Source organism: Anabrus simplex, chromosome X (assembly GCF_040414725.1).
Source record: "Anabrus simplex isolate iqAnaSimp1 chromosome X, ASM4041472v1, whole genome shotgun sequence".
NCBI lineage: Eukaryota > Metazoa > Arthropoda > Insecta > Orthoptera > Tettigoniidae > Anabrus > Anabrus simplex.
The window spans coordinates 190018859-190040932 of NC_090279.1; the positions used below are offsets into that span (position 1 = coordinate 190018859).

General features: G+C 38.9%; 1 protein-coding gene across 1 annotated transcript in view; it reads left to right on the forward strand.

The window, feature by feature from the left end:
* Positions 1-329: 329 nt before the first annotated feature.
* LOC136886201 (phenoloxidase 2) overlaps positions 330-22074 on the forward strand; it is a 98481-nt gene continuing 76736 nt past the window's right edge. Inside the window, exon 1 of the mRNA XM_067158934.2 lies at positions 330-485. Coding sequence (XP_067015035.2) covers positions 381-485 — 105 coding nt within the window. The 5' untranslated portion in view covers positions 330-380. The remainder of the gene's footprint in view (positions 486-22074) is intronic.

Here is a 22074-nt window from a genome sequence, read left to right on the forward strand (position 1 = left end):
AAGTAGTCAGTGTGGCGTAAAAACAATGTTATTATAACAGTAAGTTTCCTTGTTTATCCAAGAGTCTGGCTGTAGGAGAATATAGAAGTTTCCCTAACCTTGAACACAAGTACATAACTTAAGGTCATTGCTAACGTACTTTTCATGTCGAGCTCAAAGGATGACTCATTAGGAGCTACCTGAAGCAGAAACATGAATAAACTCATTGCATCGATCACGATTCATAGTATCGAACCTTTTTTCTTCTTCTCGAATTTCCCCGATCAGAGGATTGAGTGCAGTCTGAACCAGTTTCCCCGCTATCCCCCACCTGATCTTTATTCTCCTTGCAACTCAAGTGTTGAGGAGTGGCTGTGGAGGGGAATACCAGATGTGTTCATATGAGGTCGAAGACAGCCGCGACCTTCCAGTCTACCTTCAGCATGGGGCTGGTCAACATGTGTGTCTACCTAGGACTGCTGTTCCTGGTTGGACAATGTCTAGCGGTACGTACCTTCTAATTCAATATTCACTAATTGATTTGTGACTCGGCGTAGCATAACATGAAGAATTTCTTATCTTGTAAATTAAATGGAAACTTATATTGCAAGCGGTCAGGAATATTCAACACTGTTTTGGACGAATTTACCTATTTTACACACTCCTTATTTTGAAATGAATGTACGACCAAGTAACTTACGTACATCTGTATTATTATTATTATTATTATTATTATTATTATTATTATTATTACTCGTGTAGAATAAAATACTCACGTCTCCTAGTGCCGAATCGCATGAAACTCGGAAGAGATATCACTCTTTTATTGAAATTCATTAAATTCGATTCACGCATTACCCCCTGTGGGTGGGGGACTCAGACGAAGAATACACCCACGGTATCTCCTGCCTGTCGTAAGAGGTGGCTACAAGGGGCGACCAAGGGATGATCAAATTAGAACAGTGAGACTACTTGTGATTACTACCACCACGCGGGGAACACCATGGATCGCTTTTACTTGCGCGTAATACCACAATGTTAGGTACCAAAAAGGTTTGTGATTAGTAGCAATAGAGCCGGCTTCTGCAGTGCCTGTGATTCGTACCCCTGTATGAGCAACACCATGGGATTAGCGACACCATGGTTCTGCCTTGCCTGTGCTTAGTACCACTGCCTTCGTAATGTCCAGGCCGTATTGTACCTCTGATGACGTCACGCTTTGGGGGGAACTTGAAGGCGATACGCATACGCTCCGCTTGAATAACACACTCGTTTAAATTACTTAAAGAACTGTTAACACCTTATAAAACCAAAACCTATCGTCAAATATTTGTTAATTCTGACATACAATGCATATTCTTCTCCGTAACGTTCTATTTCTCGCGTATATACGTTCGTTTGCGTGAGTACAGCCTAACATTTTGAGACACATTCTTGCGATTTTATCCATTTTCTGGTCAACTGGAACATTCACATCATACACACTGACAGAAAACATGCAGCCAATTACCATACTATTTATTACAAATATAAATTATTTCTGTACCTCACTGTTTCCACTTCATGAACACTGCAGCTTTCCTGGACCTCTTACAGGAAGTTACACCAGTAAGGAGTAGGTCTGCTCTCTTTGAAGCACTTTGTTGAATACACAAGTCGGTGTGAATTTTGGAAAAATTATTTAAAAACATATTCACCCAAATATATATACACTGTCCGGCCAGGTCTTCCAATTTCTTCCCGCAGTCACAAATGACTAGGGAATCTGCCAACTGCATTGACTCCAAAGTCAAGGATTTTGTGACACACTTAGGATTGTCTGAATTTAGAAATACCATCTTATATGTATCTGACACTAACACACAAAATACTTTGTACACCTCAATTCTAAGTTCTATTGACATGTCTGATGGATACTTTAAGCCCCCTCGATTTAGGAAATTCAGATATCTTACTTCTGGAGATAATTCATATATAAGATCTGAATCTGTCAGAAGATAAAATTTACATAAATCATACTGCTGTTTGATACTCTTTTTTGTTGTTGTTGCTATTTGCTTCTCGTCGCGCCGACACAGATAGGTCTTACGGCGACGATAGGACAGGAAAGGTCTAGGAATGGGAAGGAAGTGGCCGTGGCCTTAATTAAGGTACATCCCCAGCATTTTCCTGGCGTGAAAATGGGGAACCACGGAAAACCATCTTCAGGGCTGCCGACAGTGGGGTTCGAACTCACTGTCTCCCGAATACTGGATACTGGCCGCACTTAAGCGACTGCAGCTATCGAGCTCGGTGATACTCATAAATAAGACTTGCATTTTCAAATACAAATTCAGATAAGCCATAGGTCTGATTACATAAAACTACAGGACCTACCTAATGGGACCCATGTTTATGGCATAATAAAAAAAATTACCTCACCATCTGGACGTGACACTCTTATTTCTCTCAGGATGTGATTTTCAGGAAAGTGCTTGATACACACAACTGTGTTTTGATTAACTATTAAATTCTCCCTGGGGATAGCCTTCTTCCATAACTAAACTAGTTCTTCATCAAAAGGAAACACAAATGCCGGAGTGTACTCTCCTTGTTTATAATTGGCTTTGCAGCTAGGCACACAGCAACTCTAAGGCATGGTGATTTCCCTCACTGATCATCTTAATTCAAGTATATACAATTCGTGGTTAATAATAAAACACAGAATGCAGGAACTCAATTAATTTTACACTATAAATATAACTTTACACAAATAAACTACAAAATTAAAACACCGAAGAACGATCTTCTTAACCTATAGCTTCACATAAATACACGCTCACACTAAGTTTTCTTCACTAATTAACGACTTTCCACTTAATAATGCAGTCGATGACGACTCATTCTCACATATATCTGAGTGAACATGCAGCCATCGTTAAAAGTTTCAATAAAACCGCGAAAAACTATGTTTAACTCTACTAACTCATGTGCTAAACTTCCCCCCTAACGATCAGCTGATTGCTTTCCCGCGCTAGTTACAATACGGCCTGGACATCACGAAGGCAGTGTTAGTACCCACTATGTGCGCAACACCACGGGATAGTGCGGGTCCCTGTGGTTAGTCCACTTATGAGGAACGCCATAGGTTTGCGTTGCCTGTAAATAGCGCCGCAGTGTAGACACCGTAGGTCCGTGTTACATGTGCGAATTTCATTACCTGTGAGTAGTACCATATTGTGTGGAATACCGCTAGTCTACGCTACTTTTTATTAGTACCACATCATGACAAATACCTCCATGGCTAAATGGTTAGCGTGCTGTCCTTTGGTCGCAGGGGTCCCGGGTTCGATTCCCGGCAGGGTCGGGAATTTTAACCTTAATTGGTTAATTTTGCTGGCACGGGGGCTGGGGGTGTGCGTCGTCTTCATCATCATTTCATCCTCATCACGGCGCGCAGGTCGCCTATGTGTGTCAAAAGACCTGCACCTGGCGAGCCGAACTTGTCCTCGGACACTCTGGCACTAAAAGCCATACGCCATTTCATTTTTTTTATGACAAATACCATGGTTCTATTTTCCTAGCGATAAGTACCATTTTTGAGGGGGCGATGACCTTGATTTTGGACCCGTTTCGGCTACAAGCATCGTCGATTCAGTATTGTGCTTTAGAAGCAGTCCCTTGGTCAGTAATCCTATTATTTAACTCTAGTTTCTAGGAATGTGGGGCATTGCGGGTCGGATCAACTGATTGTTTTAAATTCATATCCATTCATTCTTCGCCCTCACGTTTTCGAATCTGGTCAGTGGAGGATTCTGGATTTTTAAAACGTTCATAACATTTCGTCTCATTTCGTACCATAAGGGGCCGATGACCTAGATGTTGGCCCCTTTAAAAAAAGCATCATCATGCCAAAGAAGTCGTGTTCGCATGTCATACCGTTCGCCATCCCTGCTCTAGGACATGTATCTTCCCCTTCCTTAGCTTATTTAGTGCTTGCTTTTGTGTCGCAGGTCTTATGGAGTTATTCTACCATTACAACATGCCTTATGACTGAACTGAATTAGTGGATGACTGCATAAATTGGTAAATAGATGGTTTTATTCATGAAATGAAATGCACTGCATTGAGCATTTCATTATGAGTGAGATCATGAATGAATGAGATTCAAAGTCCTCTCTCCCAGTCGCGCATAGCCGCCAACTGCGGAGAGAGCATTCAGTAGAGTGTGCGTGCTTGATTGTGATTTGATTAAATAGAGTTGAGACTTTTAAATTGTGGATGAAAGAAATACAGATTGCCTAAATAGAGAATGAACTGATAGATGGCTGCATGAATGAATGGACTGGACTCTAGGTCCTCTATCAGGGATAACCACAGACTGAGAAGAATTTCATGAATGAATGAATGAATGAATGAATGAATGAATTATAGAATGAAGGGGATTATCCAAATATAAACCCTATTGTACACACGGTGTATTAGGAATATAGATAACTAATACTTCTAACTTGTAAATAAAATGAAGAAATTTAGCGAACCCATAACAATTTTTAAAAAATAAAGCATTAGAAGGTGCTTGAAATTGCGTATCACACACATTTAAGTGTATCACTTACTCATATGTATTTCTTTAGAAAATGGGGACAGTCGAGTTACAGACTATAAAACGGTTTGTGGCGTTTCACAGCCGCAAATCTGACAAGAGAATTTTTGGCGGCAATAATGAGTTTCATACGTGAAGGCATTAAACAAAAAGCCATGCGCCACTCACTCTGGAGATGGAGACTAATTGGACAGTGTTTTATGAGCTTAATACAATTTAGGAATTTGAAATTAGAATGTCTATCTTTAACGGATCGGAATACATTTGAGGTGGTCAAGTTAGCTGAATAAACCTGTATGCAGTTTTATTCACCTAAGATGCCACACGGAAATAACGTCTAAACCATTAAAGATATTGGTATTCTGTTTTCATATTCGTAAATGATACACAGAGGCTTGTAAAATTGTGCTACTTAATCTCATAGGGTGATTGATAAGAGAGATTGATACTAACTCCATATTTTTAAATAGAACGGCACGAATACATACAGCTGGCCTAAAAGTTAAACTGCTTAAAAGTTCAAATATGCAAGTATTTTCAAAACCGGTCAGTTACTTTTTGAGATCAATAAAAACCGCATTTGGGCTTTTGCGTGCCGCATCAGACAGCGTGCGGTCGGCCAAGGAAGTATTGGCACGCAAGCTGTTTCCTGGCATGGATTCCAGCCACAGAACGGATACCGGGCATGGGCTGTGTACGTACACTCAAACCAGTGACATTTATAGCTTCGGTTATGTTCCTTTGAAGTCAAAAGTAATTATTACAAACATCAACCCTCCCTGTCCTGTCAGGAGTTCGCCTGACATACACACTTTGCAAACTCATCATATATGTACGATATGCTTATATGCCTGCGGCTGGAATCACGTCCAGGAAACCGCTTGAGCGTCAATATGTCCTTGCCCCACTACACGCTGTCTACCCTCTGTGGGTGGGGGCGGTAGAATAACACTCACGGTATCGCCTGCCTGTCGTAAGAGGCGACTAAAAGGGGCCCCAAGGGCTCTGAACTTTGGAGCGTGGCTTGGCGATCACGGGGCCCTTAGCTGAGTCTTGACATTGCTTCCACTTGTGCCAGGCTCCTCACTTTCATCCATCCTATCCGACCTCCCTTGGTCAACTCTTGTTCTTTTCCGACCCCGACGGTTTTACGTATGGAGGCCTAGGGTGTCTGTTCATTTTCATGCCCTTCGTCGCCCTTGTCTTCCTTTGGCAGATATCATTTTTCGAAGTGTCTGATACCTTCCATTTTTATCTCTGATTAGTGTTATATAGAGGATGGTTGCCTGGTTGTTCTTCCTCTTAAAACAATCATCACTACCACCATCTCTGTTATTAATCACCCCATTAGAATACGTAGTACATTATTGTACACGCCCGTGGATATTATTTACGAATATGAAAACAGAATACCGATATCTTTAATGGTTCCCCCCTGTGGATGGGGGCGGTAGAGTAACACACACGGTATCACCTGTCTGTCGTAAGAGGCGACTAAAAGGGGCCCCAGGGGCTCTGAACTTTGGAGCATGGGTTGGCGACCACGGGGCCCTTAACAGAGTCCGGGCAATGCTTCCACTTACTTGTGCCAGGCTCCTCACTTTTATCTATCCTATCTGACCTCTCTTGGTCAACTCTTGTTCTTTTACGACACCGACGCTATTAGGTTTGCGAGGTCCAGGGAGTCTTTCATTTTCACGCCCTTCGTGGCCCTTGTCTTTCTTTGACCGATACCCTCATTTTTCGAGGTATCGGATCCCTTCCATTTTTTCCCCTCTGATTAATGTTATACAGAGGATGGTTGCCTCATTGTACTTCCTAAATCAATAATCACCACCACCACTCTTTAATGGTTTAGACGTTATTTTCGTGTGACATCTTAGATGATTAACCCTGCATATACACACACGGAGTTATTCAACTAAGATCTCAACCTTATAGTTCCTTTCAGGAAGGGCATGTGACATCTGTAGAACAGGGCTTAATCCACGTTAGTGCCGATCCCAGATAACTGTGGGGAAAATACTAGTAAAGTAGTCTCTTAAAGTAGCCTATATCTGACACATGATCCACATGAACTTGTTTCTAGGCTTACAACCGTTCAAATATATAGAGGTATTTCGACACTAATAATACTAAGACAGTGTACTTTGTTTTCAGTTCTCTGCATTTGTGACTCTACTGAAAGGCCCAATCAGAACATTTTAGACGAGAACTTTGGCTGGTGTGCAAATAATAGTATACTAGTGCAAAATTGATTTTAAAAAAGTCACCAAAATTAAAATGTTCATTTATTTTTTCAGTAAATTTAACTACAGTATATTCATCGAGAAAACATTTTAAAGATCGCGTAGTTTTATAGTTCGAATTTGTCTTATTTTCCAAAATCTGGATTTCATAATAGTTTTGATTTAACGGTTTGAATTTTGGAAAACTCGTATATGTTTAAATGTGTAAAGTTTTTTTTTTTTTTTTTTTTTTTTGAGATGGGATGAGGGAGCGTTGAACCCCTAATCCCTCCCCCCTGGGTACGGCTTTGTGGTCACTATATTCGAAATTAAATGTTTTCCAATCTTATGCACACTTGCAGAGAACGAATAAAGTTGTACGATAAGACTTTGTGGTTAGACACCTCTTCATAATAAACATCCTCTTGTTCCGGTCAATGATGAACTATTTCACAAGACCCAGCATCTGTCGGAAATGTAGCGGTCGTTAATAGTTACAAAAAAAAAAACAGGCAGTTTGTGGTTTTCATGAAGATAAACAAGCCAAGTAGACTTCCGCCTCATACAGGTTTTAAATCATCGCATTAGACTGGAAGACAGTGTTTATATAAGAATCCATTAAATGCCCCGCCATCAACAAGTTACGCAAATGTGAGCGGTTTTCTTCAGCCAATGCACTGTCGAATTTAATAATACATCTAGAATAATGTCGACATGTGTCTGACGTAGTGGCAGGAATAGTGTGTACGCTTTTCTGTGAATCTTGTCTTGACAAATATCAAGTGGACATCCTCCATAATTCTGTCCTGAGCATCTTGTTTCAGTTGTTCATAGCTTCTCCCTTCTTTGACATCTGTTAACGTTCCGAACCTTCTTCTATTTTTCCCTCCATCACCCTCTTCTGAAGACACTTTCTACGTAGTACCGTACGCGCACCTTTTGGCGATAAATGGACACCCTAGTGCTGAATAGGTCGACCTCGGGTATCTTCGAGATTCGTATTGGCAACCTTTGAAACACAAACTATGAATCGCTTATGTGTCTCTGTGTGACATCTAGCGTACACTTTACGTACTAGTACCGTTGTTGTTTACACAGCAAAGCCAAACTATAGAATTCATGCTGGGAACATTCGCATCGAGAAATGTTATATAAAGTATGTATGACACAGTTGTTGGCTTAAGATAATAAAGGTTTAGAAAATTCATATCGATCGATCATATTATCGATTCAATTCAGATTTCATTTCCATTCAGTTGGCAGTATTACCGGAACCGGGAGAGCTCCCTCCTTACTCCTCACCCCGTATAAAGAAATATCACTAAAAGGTGCGCGGACTATACACGACTCAACCAGGATATTTTCCTCTACCGTATAGTTTTCATCACGCGTCCCTTCTCTTCTTAGCACTCCATAATTTCTCACTTTATCTGTCCACTTTACTTTTTCCATTCTTCTCCACAACCATATTTCAAAACTTTCCAAATATTTGTTTCTTTCTTAATGTCCATGTTTCAGCTCCGTATGTCACCACACTCCACACAAAACACTTTGCGAACCTCTTTCTTGAATTAGTAGGGATTGCCTTAGATGTCGAAAGCCCTCTCACCTTTCCGAAAGCTTAATTTCCCATAGATATTTTGCTTACTTCTGTACAAGTTCCATTCCATTTTAACAAACTTCCCAAATATCTCAATGACTTTACTTGTTCCAGTTCCTTTCCATCTAGTGTTAGATTAACAGCAATCTTCTTTCCTATTCTGATCACCTTAGTCTTCCCAATGTTGATCTTCATTCCGAACTCTTTGCCCACAGGAGAACTATAGGCGACCTAATTTTTGTGACTACATTATGTAGGTACCTCTAGCTTTAAATAAACTGTATCTCAGTATCCTCCTAGAGAATGGAGAATCTCGAGAGTAAAAATAGCCTACTCTGCAAAGCCACGTTGCTGTTAATTTTGTTGTTACAGGATGAAAATAAATCCATAAACAAAAGTAATGAGTGCAGTCGAAAGAAGTCAGGAGATGCAGGAAATATTAAATTAGGAAATGAAATTCTACAGGAAGTAGATAATATTGTTACGTGGGTAGTAAAATAACTTATGGCAGAACATAAAATACAGACTAGCACACTCAAGGAAGGCCTTTAAGAAAAATGTACTCACTTCGAACAATGGCACAGGAATTAAAGATGTTTTTGAATACGTTCGTCTGGAGCATAGCATTGTACGAAGTGAAACGTGGACGAAAACAAGCACAGAAAGGAAAATAGAAACTTTTGAAATGTGGTGTTAAAGAATGCTGAAGGTGAGGCGGGTAGATCGAACCACGAATAGGGATACTTAATCGAATTTGTAAAAGAACGATGCGGCACGATTTTACCAGAAGAGGAAGTATGTTAGGACGAATCTTGACACCCAGGACTTGTTCATTTGGTTTTTGAGGGAAGTGTAGGTGATGGTAAGAACAGTAGCGGTAGACCAAGGCGGAGTTTTATTAAAGATTCAAAGGACCCCAATTAGAGTATGGCTCCAGTGTATGGGACCCTCACCAGGACTACTTGATGGGAGAACTGGAAACGATCCAAAGGGAAGCAGCGCGATTTGTTCTGCGTGACTTCTGACAAAGAGTAGTATTAATATTTTGCAAACTTCGGGCTGGGAAAACTTGGGGAGTAAGGAGACGAGCTGCTCGACTAAGCGGTATGTTCCGCGCTGTCAGTGAAGAAAATTCTTATATGAAGGTAAAGTTGGAATTCAGGAGGACAAAACTGGGACAAATCTTCATTTATAGGAAGAGTAATTGGGTGTTGGAAAATTTCAAACTTCTTTGAAATAGTTTAGGAAAATATTAAGTGAACAATTGATGGGGAATCTGCCACCGAAGTGACAGCCCTAAATGCAGATCAATGATTGGACATTTAGTCCGCATAGCTTTGACATCAACCAAGAGATCTGCTTGGGTAAAACTAGGTCCAGTCTATAGATTGCATCCCCGCTGCTGAGAAACTAATACTGTAGTTACCGCTATTATTGATATTATTAATACTGGACTTCGGGTGAGATAGTGACATATATCTCATGGCTGGATGTAAGGTACGGATGGTCAATGTTACATAACAACCGTGCAGGCCATGTCTTATGGCTGGTTGCCATCTGAAATTAGCAGCCGTTTACGGATGGCCACGACCGGGAGACATATTTATGATCATTTGATTTTCAAAACAGGAAAAGTAGTTTTTTTGTCAAGACGACTAGTGCTTGGTAGCAGGAAGGAAATTCTGTTTTAAACCTTAGGCTAGTGATGGGACTATCGAATGAAAACTACCGAATTATTCGATAGTCGTCAACTACCGTTACAACAGATTGTTTCCCTTTGCATTCGGTTTTTCATTCGGATCTCAAATTCCAATTGTTTCCACTAGTCATCGCTGAAAGCGGCCTCCTCTTTTTGTTATGCACTTTATCAATAGATAATCGTGTTATAGTTTTTATAAACACTTTCTATAGGCTTACACTAACGATGAACCTCTATATATTTTATTACTTTATTGTTAGAATTATAATTAAGCACAAATTTGTCAAAACAAATCAATTACGACAGGTCTTAACCTTGAGATGATTATATAGGCTGAGGATGCTTGAAATTCAAGCGAAACATGTCCCTATAAAACAGTGTTGTAGCATTATGATTTAACAACATAAAACCAATTGTATTGGAAAGGTGGGGGGAATCACAATATTGTAAGCATATTATAGCAAATTCAATACGGGTCTAATCATGAGATTAGTTGCATGTAATGTGGTGTCATTACAATAAGGTTTAAACCTAACCTTCGTCTGAAATTACCTCACATTTGTTATCTTATTAACAGACATTCATGAACTTGTGGTTAGGGACACAAAAATGCATTTTATTTAAAATGAAAGATAATGACCACAATTACTTTAATCGGGACATTTTATCTTATTTTATAGACCAACGCGAAGCCTCTGTGGCTCAGGCGGCAGCACGCTGGCCTCTCACCGCTGGGTTCCGTGGTTCAAATCCCGTTCACTCCGTGTGAGACTTGTGCTGGACAAAGTGGAGGCGGGACAAGTTTTTCTCCGGGTACTCCGGTTTTTCCTGTCATAATTCATTCCAGCAACACACTCCAATATCATTTCATTTCATCTGTCATTCTTGAATCATTGCCCCAGAGGAGTGCGACAGGTTTCGGCAGCCGGCACAATTCCTATCCTCGCCGCTAGATGGGGGTTCATTCATTCCATTCCTGACCCAGTCGAATGACTGGAAACAGGCTGTGGATTTTCATTAATAGACAAACGCATTTCAGTTTCCCATCACTTCACTCGAACATTGTGTAATGTTTGTTACTAGTGTCAATATCTCCGCTTATCACTACCAACAAAAGAAACACGTTAAAATTCGCTAGTATAATACAACAATCCACATTTCGGTAGTTACTAGCAATGACTTATTGTACTACTGCAGTACAAAACGTATATTACTACTTTATAACCGATTTCAAACCGAATGAAAACTATCTGTTTTCATTAGATAGTCACGCTTCACAATCTGTAGTCTACCGATAGTTCAAAACATTCGATATTCCCATCACTACCTTAAGTCGTCCTGAACTGAACCACGGCGCTCCGCCGATCCTACATTCTCGTGAGAATATGGTATTGTAAAATGTATTTACTAGTAGACGAATCTTTGAAGTCAGAACCTTTGGAGAGGTAGCTATAGCTACTGAGAACTGAGTTTTTAATACGTTGGAATTCAGACGTTACAATAGCTATTTCAGACAAGATTCTTTTGGAATTGCGTGTAATAGACTAATATTATTCATACTCATCTTCATTTATAGACTACTTATGTCTTTCAGCGATCAGTCTCTAAAGCCTCTAAACTAAGTGCCTGGAATTCGCAACTCCCTGATACCACATACGATTGCAGGTTATAAATTTCATTTTTTGTCCGTATTGAAGATCTACTTGTGATACAAATTCTTTTAATTTTATTAAATATCACCTATTCAATACATAAGCTAATGAGGACTTGCATCTTTATTAAATTGTTAATATGGTACATGTTTCGCTCCTTTTTGTGAGCATCAGCCAATTAACATTTACCCAAGGTTTAATAAGGTCGTGAACATTTTCTATTGAGCTAAAATATGCTTTGTAAACATGAGTTGACAAATCTTGTAATACTTCACAAATCATATAACAATAAAAATTGTCTTTATGTTAAAACAAAAAGTGTTTAGACAAATGTGTTTTAACTTAGACTTTTATTGTTATGATTTGTAAAATATAAGATTTGTCACTCATGTTTACAAAGCATATTTTAGCTCAATAGAATATGTTCACGATCTTATTAAACCTTGGGTAAATGTTAATTGGCTGATGATGCTCACAAAGAGGAGCGAGACATGTATCATTAATAATTTAATAAAGATGTAAGTCCTGATTAGGTTACTATGTAGTGAATAGGTGGTATTTAATAAAATTACAAGAATTTCTATCACCACATGATTCCACACCTCTTATCAATTAAAACATTGCAGTCCTGGTCTTGCTTATCTTACCTTTCAGGAGTCCATTATTATTCTCCTAGGAAGTCTATCCTCCATTCGTCTCGTATAACCCCACCCCAGAAGCAGATTTTTGCGTACCACTTCATAGAGTTCATACCTTTGTCTTATCGTTGTGAGTAAGCCTCCTGCCAAACGCACTTGTCTGTACACGCAACCATTCGCTCACTTCCAACTTATGAATAAGTTATCCTGAATCTACCGAACTTCCATTCCTCTCTCGTTCTTCAAAATTGGTCTGAAGACAGACCTAAAGATTTCTTACAGAATAGCGTTGATCGCAACTGAGAGCTCGCTGCATCAGCCTTGTTTACATCTTGGTTCGATTTCATTTACTACTATACCTTATAGCATCCCGGGCTGATAATACTCAAAGGGTTTCCTAATTTTAGTCCTAGCAGAGGCCTCGTGCTGTTCCTCAGCATTCGTTATAAATAGGTCAGATAACGTGTCTTGATATAAAATTGGTCCACGCACTGCCAGAGTACTTTTTTTTTTTTTTATTGCCTCTTACCGGTACGTATAAAGCGGAATTTTTGTAGATTTTGTGATTAATATTTTACGAAGGATTGTGTCGTTTGTTGTGTGTTTAATGAAGTTTTATTTTATATTTTTGTTTTACGTAGGGCTTTGTATTTGTTGCAGCCCAAATTATCTGGAAAGTAGTTGATCGCTTCAAATAATAAAAATAAGTCATAACTGTATTTACACCTCGCTCTACAGATATGATCTACTGTACAAGATTCCATCTGTTATTTAGACGATCACCAAACAACCTAGTGAACCCGAAAACTGGATTCAACACTAATCACGATCATTTAAGAATTTTTCTTTTTTCACCCCTGTTCCGAGGTACCTGTGGAACAGCAGAGGTGAAAGAAGGTGTTGGGGTGAATGGGTCTAACTACACAATCAGTTAATTTAAAACTGTAACAGAGGTTATATTTTTCTCTCTTTTAAAAGAAACGAGTAACAATGTACCAGTAACAACAGTTTAAGTCTAGGAACGACAAGATTGGCGGTATAAACAGAACTTGGGCTTCAAGCCCTCACTTTACATTTCCTGAGCTCTCAGCTCACACAACACATATTTACCAAAGGGCAGAAATCCCCTTCATGCATGGAGCACTTACTCCCAACTTTTAATATCAAACCTCTCTGAGGCACGTTTACCACAAATAAAAGAGCTGACCCGCTCTCAATTTTCTGAGCCTATTAAAGGCCATAACAGACTTTACTATTAACTGCCCTCAAGGCACAACTTACAAGGAAACAGGGGTATCTTGTACCCAACCTACTGGGCCTTAGCAGAAAAGAACAGGTTAAGTAAATGGCCCAAAATACAAAGATGAATGTAGGCGTGTACTTGCACTCCTACATGAAACTTCTTAAAACCTAAGAGACACTAGGCCGATGAAACAGGGGCTATTCCCAAACTATGGAGGTGACTCGTAAAAGAAAAATTTTAAGGTATTACAGAAGGGAAGAAAACCAGTTACCAAACGTAGTCACCTCAAACCAATATGAAGGGGAGCGCGAGAGGGTAAAGCACTCTCTATCCCCGAATTGCAGTTACAGATTTAATGAAGTTTTTACATCAAACGGCAAAAACATTACATGTCGGAAAGATAGTTTACATTTTAAAGGGATTCGTATCTTTCCCGAGGGTTAAACTGCTGAGCTAGCAAGAAATAAAGATGTTAAACGGCCATTACCTTATTGAAGAGCTGCTGCCTGATGAAAGAGGCGCTTCCCGCCTCCTGCTACATGTCCATACACTAGGTTAGAAATTGATGAAGTGGCCAAGAGACAAGGAAATCAGCAGGTTTTATACCATCGGGGAAAATTCGAGACCTTTCATGAATAAAACAGCCACACCCACTCAATTTTATTGGTCAGTGTAGACGGTACACTCAAAATCGAAGGAGAGAGACACGATTGGTCAAAAATGAATTACAGAAATTCTGGATTGGCTCAATTCAAAACTGGCGGAAAGAAAAGATTAATATTGCCAGCCCACAAATGAATGAACGGAATTTAGTAAAGAGAAAACTTACGAATACAAAATTTCTTCAAAACAGTTCCTTCACTTCGCACCAGGGTGCATTATCATAGTTTTTTAGAGACATCTATAAGAGAATGTCCACACTTCTTGATCAATGGAAAACAAAACAAGTTGAAATCCACACAGTATTGACAACTTCGTAATCACAAAATTTCCGGTAGTGACATCTGCTGAGAAACTTATGAGTCGATCCAGTTTTTAAAGTTCAGAGTTTCTCCTGTAGAGGAGTATTTATTGGCGCAAGATTAAAAACTGCGGCGTAGGGGTGTACCGCTCGGTACAACCCCCATGCCGATGGAGGCTTAACTTGGACTTGAAACGGCATAACGTGTCATAATTTATATCAGCGACCCCAGAAAAATGTGGATTCGACACTAATATTGGTTATTTTCGATTATTTTTACAGACCATTCTCCCCCAACCTCCAACCGTAAGAATGCTAAAGTCAATTTGTAAAATGTTACTTAAATATATTTTTTAAAACTGTGCTGCCAGTGTTGTAACCCTTTAACGTTTAATAAGGTGAGTCATGATGAGAAATCATACTACTTCTCCTCAAACCAGAGGAAACTCTGAAAAAAAAAGTGCTGTTAACTTTGCCAAAGCAAAAAGTTCTCCACAGCTCGTGGGTCACTCTCCTTACAAGTCACTGGTAATTGATTATCAGTGCAATACTTCAGGTTGGGAGAGAAGATTCAGCTATGGAAGTAGTTACTCTATTCCTGTTTTGTTCCTGATTGTAATTTATAATTACGTAACATTAATTTCACGAGTGTTCGGTTGAATAAACTAAAATCCTCTGTTCCTTACAACTGCTTAAGCTGATGAGATTCATAACACTCACCAAAAATTAAGTTTATTTTGCACATAATTTTTTTTTTTTTAAATACTGGTAAATAAGAAAAGGGACTAAATCTTAGAAGAAATAAACTTAAAGAATCCCGGTTATTTGGGCGTGTTCGTGTTATTGGATCACATTTCAGCGTTCTTGTTTTTTTCGAAGAATATTTTTCTTATTTCTTATTTCGACAACAATGAAAATAGCGCAAGTATGTAATAACGACTGAGATCGATCGATCAATCAATCAATCACTACTGATCTGCATTTAGGGCAGCCGCCCAGGTGACAGATTCCCTATCTGTTGTTTTCATAGCCTTTTCTTAAATGATTGCAAAGAAATTGGAAATTTATTGAACATCTCCCTTGGTAAGTTATTCCAATCCCTAACTCCCTCATATGGTATCAAAATCTTCTATCACGATTTATATATCTTTGACACTGACCGATTACCATGTCAAATTCCACGATTTAGTAATGACATTAGTCTATATCAATACCACGGTCCACGGTGTTCCTCATTTCATTTGACGGTAACGCGGCGCATAGCTTGCCAACAACCTATTCTAGTTAGGCCTATCAATATTATAAAAATTAAAAAACGATTTATTAGTAAGCTATTTTTTCTAATATTTCTGCAGTGAGAGTACATACCTTAGTTTGTTTCTTAAAAGGCAAATTATCAACGACCTTGTCTAGAGTAAAAATTACACAATGTACGAAATATACTAATATTTGTTGAGTAACAGCTTGAATAATACTGAGAATGAGTAGTTTTACAGTATGATAGTTTAGCATTATTTTTTAGCTTAGAGAACAGTAAAAAAGAGGGATATACAAGGCTGTGGGGCGGTCAACTGCCTTACCAACGTAGTGCAGAAATGAACCATAATGGCGGGCGAGCTTACCTAGCCTTTAGAGAGCCCTAAGTTTGCCCGCTAAGTACAGAATGTATTGCGGGCTAAGTTAAGCTGTCGCCTGGAGTGGTAATTTAGTGATTTGATTTTAGGATCACTCAAAGATGGCTGAACTTGACCTCCCTGCGCCGGGCTGAGTAGCTCGCACGGTTGAGGCGCTGGCCTTCTGACACCAACTTGGCAGGTTCGATCCTGGCTCCGTCCGGTGGTATTTGAAGGTGCTCAAATACATCAGCCTCGTCTCGGTAGATTTACTGGCACGTAAAAACTCCTGCGGGACAAACTTCCGGCACCTCGGTGTCTCCGAAAACCATAAAAAAGTAGTGGGACGAAAAGCAAAATAATGAATTAAAAATACAATTATTAGGGACCTGCTTGCCGGTGATATCATCAGGCATTGATCATTCCGGAGAGAATACAACAAAATCGAAGCAAATCGGCCCAGTAGAACGGACGGGAGGATTGGACAAAGCTGCTTTTATTAAACTCGTTATATAGATTACAAGAGTCGGGGTTTATCGAGATTCACTTCTGAGGAAGGGTAGCAAAGTCTTCGGGAAGCTTTCCTGCAGTTTGACTTTATAAAACTATATGAACCCCCCCCCCCCCAATATAATTATCATCTATTATTCTGGACCCTGAAATCTATCCACCAACCAAAGTTATTCTTAAAACTGGTTCATTACTTAGCTAGGTAGGTCGTAGCTTTTACCATAACTTTTCTGAAACTGTAATAGCTCTAAGCAAATTCGTGACTGTATCGGACTCACAATGCGTGACCAATTATATTTACCTTTCCCCACATTCTAAATCCTGAGTTCGCTTTCGTTATGACGCCTTTCATTTGTCGGGGTCCGCCTATTGAAGGAATGCTCCATTGCGCCTCTATGTTGGCCTTAATGATAAAAAGAATTGTATTCTCTTTCCGCGTTGGTGTTCTTGGCCTCCTACAGAGGTCTTCCACCTTTTTATAATTATCATAACGCTTGCTGACTGGATTCAGATGGCTTTGCCCCTAACTGGATTCATGCCAGCAGCTACAAATGCTGCAATTATTACACTTCATGTGCGTGTCATTTGAAATGCAAATTATTAATGAACTATTAACGTAATTACTATAATCAGTGTATATCTAAACATGTTATTAACAATATTGTAAATGAATGGCCCATTATTAAATTAATGCAATGTGTAGTTCATATTATTTACTAGATTGTCGCCTTCACGGTCTGTTTTAAGATTCCTGTCTCGATGCTTTTGGGCTAGATTCCAGACTGATTTAAAAAGCGGTATTAGTGCTGGAACGCGATGCTCATGGCCTAGTGGGACTTATATCCCACTCGACAGCCATCTTCGTTGTAGTTGTTCATGGTTCACTACTTAACGCTCGACTATAGTATTGAGACGAGATCTCCAGCTAACTCTTAATAATAATAATAATAATAATAATAATAATAATAATAATAATAATAATAATAATACAGTCTAACCTGCTCTAATGGACATCTTTATTGAGCGGAAACCTCTATATACGGACAATTTTCCATGGAACCGGTTTTATTTTACATAAGACGTGTTAAATAAGCCTCATTTAAGCGGACACCTCGAAACCCTGGACAGCGGACATCAGCCTACTAGCAGTCGACTTGTCTCAAGCGGACACCTTACACGTCCCAGGACACTTTCTTTACACAGGGCTCTGTCATTCTTTCTCTTCTGCAAACATACGGGAATTCTTTTTGAATGTCTGTACTATTTCGTGTCCAAGGAAAACGGAAAGAAGCGTACATAGAAATGCTGTAATGCCGTGAAGTTAATTGTTCTGTACAGGGCTCTTCCCAAACCTTTCGTTCAGGGTCGCCTTGTCTTCTAATTAGAGTACAGTCTGAGAATTCTAGTTCTCGGGAATGTGCGAGTGACTGTTCACTCACAAGTTACGAAGAGATTTTCCAACGCAGCATGCATATTTTTACTTATTACTCGGATTGTCGCTGATAGGTCGAGGTCAGCTAGTTCAGTTAAGTCCTTTTATGCCCTGATTGTTGAGACAGAAATACCGTAGCACTTCAATCACCCAGTAACATGAATAGTACGGACGAGCATGTTTACAACAATGTAGCGCAAAGGACTTCCAGTGAGAAAAGCTCTCTGAAAAATTAAACTGAGGGAAACACAATTGTGAAGAATAAAATATTTTGAGTGAGTGTTAGGAAAGTAGGAAGTGGGAGTCAGTTTTCGCAGAAGTGAACATTGCGGTATGAGTGGTTCTAAAGCATTCGAGCAAAGGAACCTTAAGTGAGTGGGCCAATGTTACAAGAAAAAAAAGAACTGCGAGAAATCGCAAATAACCTGAAAGTTGAGAATTTGTGTGTCACGCCGGATCGTTATTCCCTTTTCAAGAATGTCTCACTAAAGAAAAGTGTGCTAAATGTGTACACCCAGCTGAATGATTACGTCCCCAAGCTGTATGTAAAGGCTGTGAAATCGCTTGTAATTATTATTATTATTATTATTATTATTATTATTATTATTATTATTATTATTATTATTATTATTATTATTATTATTATTATTATTATTATTATTATAATACATTTTACAGCCACCCGTCTTTCAAATAAGCTGAACGATTGAAGGAAGTACGAAGGTATGGAAGACTTCCCTTCGGATTTCTTGGAGAGAAGTGGTGGTATTTATGTGCTCTTCGGATCGGTCCTGATATAGCGACACTCCTACTTAACAAAACGCAACCCCCTCGGTGTGTGCTTGGCGGCAGTCATCTGATCGTTGTACACATACTTAAGGAGTGCGTGAATCTGATCGATCTGCGCCGTAGTCTAAAACTTAGTACCATCTCCCTCATCCAACGATATGACTAGCAGTCAACAGACATGCTCATCCGTTTTGAGGGATAGTGTCCTGTTTTATAATGTTTAAAAGTGAATGTTCTGTTTGTTAGTCATTTTCATTTTATTAACTACGTTTTCATTCTATGGACTCTGATTTAGTTTGTCTTCGTGTAGTTTTAATATTTTTTTTAAATTTGCATGAAATATGATTCTCATCAAAGGCAATGTTTTATTTCATTCTATTACATTTTAATCTGCTTTAAATCTTGTTTATAAAAAATAAGGCATTCCGAGTGAGGTCCACCGATTATTCTATATTCATATTCATCTTTAATCCTTTTTAAAAATTCTAGTCAGTGGAAACATTTTAACTATCATTAGATTTAGTTTAATCTCGCACCATTACGCGCCGATGACCTGGATACCAGGCCCCTTTAAACAATTATCACATTTTGTGCCTGGCGTGAAAAAGGTGAAACCACGGGAAACTTTCTTCAGGGCTACCGATTACTGGATACTGGCCGCGCTTAAGCGACTGCCAGCTATCGAGCTCGGTATCACATTTTACAGATTAAGGATGATAACAGAAGACAAACGATATAGCTAAAACAAAACCTATGTGGCCACAGCAACCAAATACAGTAGACAATATGCGACACTTACGGATTTAGCCTTGCTGAAATGGGAGACAATTCGACGGTGGCGCTCCTAGTGACTTGGCCTGAACAAATCGCGCTAAATTCAAATATCAATGGAAATGTATATACGGAAATGGATAAATAAATTACGTCTAGAAAGAAAGTGTTATTGAGATACTAACTTCGAAGTTGCTAAAGCAATTCTGGATAAATTAATGAATTTTTAAAAAGGTTATTATTCAAAGACTGAAATTAGACATATAAACAAGGTGCGAAATGGACTGCTGTGAAATGGCTTGATCTTTCATTTGTGCATTACTTTTTTAGCTTTAGCATTCCTGCCTGAACTCTTACGGTTGGATTTGTCTTTTTTCTCATTTAAAAACATTGTATCATCACATTAAGACACTTGTCAATAAAAATACCGGCACATTCCTTTCACACATGATGCAATGAATTAACATTTAATATTTTGACAATTTTCCTCTTAACATGAAGCCTACTAACAGAAAGAAAATCTATAAAATCCCGGCTTTAATCTGAGAAGAGGGATAAAAGAAAAAAAAGTATGAAAATGTTGTCGATAGTGATGCTTTGAGGAATATTTACGTAAAATCAGAGTAAAAATGTTACATACCCTTCGTTGTATAGTCGAGGATTTTTAAAGTCGCTGGCCTAGAAATGATCTGAACAGATCTTACAATTCTTATATAAGCGTAACGTCCCTTCTTTCTTGTACACTTTATCCAAATCACTTCTGTGACATTTCAAAACCCACAGATCACACCTACAACACCACATCGGTATTGAAGGTTAACTGCTGCACTATAGAATAAAATATGCGTATTACATTTTAAGCCCGTTAAAACATGGGTCGAGCAGGTCAGAAGATTATGAAGTATTATAAAAATCTGTCACTGGAAGAATATATATGCAAACGCAATATTACTTACATTTTCTTGTCACGAGGGAACCTGAAGAACGACCGCGCATTCTTCTCTACTTCATAGTTACTGCAGCCACACACAGCACATACCTTTCCCCTCATGTTGAGAGGAGATATCAAGGTATAACACACGCTACTATTTAATGTCAACTCACTGAAAACGCATAAATAACACCAAAAACTTCACACAAAAATACACGTGCTCTTATGACAGAATCAGTAGTTTTCAGGTCTACTCGCTAGAGAGAGTTCAAATAGCTGTCCCTCGATATCTCGCTCAGTGTCGCGTATTGTCTCTACTGTATTTGCAGCAGCAACGACATATCTTTCGTGTCGTTGGGCCACAGCCACCAACCACACAGAAAAGAAAAAGTCTATACTAGGGCCCACGAGACTTGCAGTTTGAAGTTTGGCGCTAGCGGTGAGAAAAACTATACAGACGCTGCTCGAAAATGGTCAGTTTCTAATGCACGGTCGCTTTTGTCGTATCATGTGGAGTGATACTGTTAATTTTATTGTTATACGTATTTGTCTGAATATTGTTTGTTACAGCATTAGTTTCTTTGTTAATGAGCGGCTAGTTGTTCACTTTTCTTAGTTTTATTCTTTAAGTGTGCCGTTGACAATCTGCGTTAAATAATAAATATATCAATATATATTATGTGTTATAACAACTTTGACTGATCGATAAGATATACGTACTGACTGAAATAGTTGCATGTTATACATTTGTTGATGTTAATTATCAGCACTTGATTCTGTTATTGATTGAGATTTCATATTTATCGGCAATGATGTGTTCTGTCTTAAATGCTGAAATTAGCCGCACAAGCTTAGGAACGAGTCAAAGTTTAACTCCATTAAACCTACGTCATGTTTTACTAAAAACTTCGCCTGTATTAAAGACTCTACATCGCAGGCGGAGATAACGTTGGCAACGCAGCGCATCTCTTTGCTTTCGCCCTTCAAATGTCTAGACACCAACTCTCATGGGGCCCAAATATAGTAATCATTTTGGATTCATTTTAAATAGTTATGTATAATACTGATTGTAACCTCTCGTGCATTATTTTTAAAATAAACATGGAAAATGATTCATCATCATATTCTAAAGGCTAAGCCTTGTCGCTGCAGCCACAGTTGTCTATCTTAAGCCAGTCTTTTCAACTCAGCGTAGATCTTGCGCTTCATCTTCAGAAGCAGGTTCTTGAAGTAAGACACTCTGGTTCATCTTCTTCCTCTTTTTCCAGCAAATTTTCCTTCAATGATATTACAAAGGAACTCCTCATGCCGCAGAATGTGAGCAATAAATTTTATTTTCCGTTTTTCAATTTCGGTTATCAGACTCCGTTCTTATCTCTCTGAGGACTTCGGTATTGCTCTTCATTTCCGTCCAACTTATCCTCTGCATTCTTCTCCAGATCC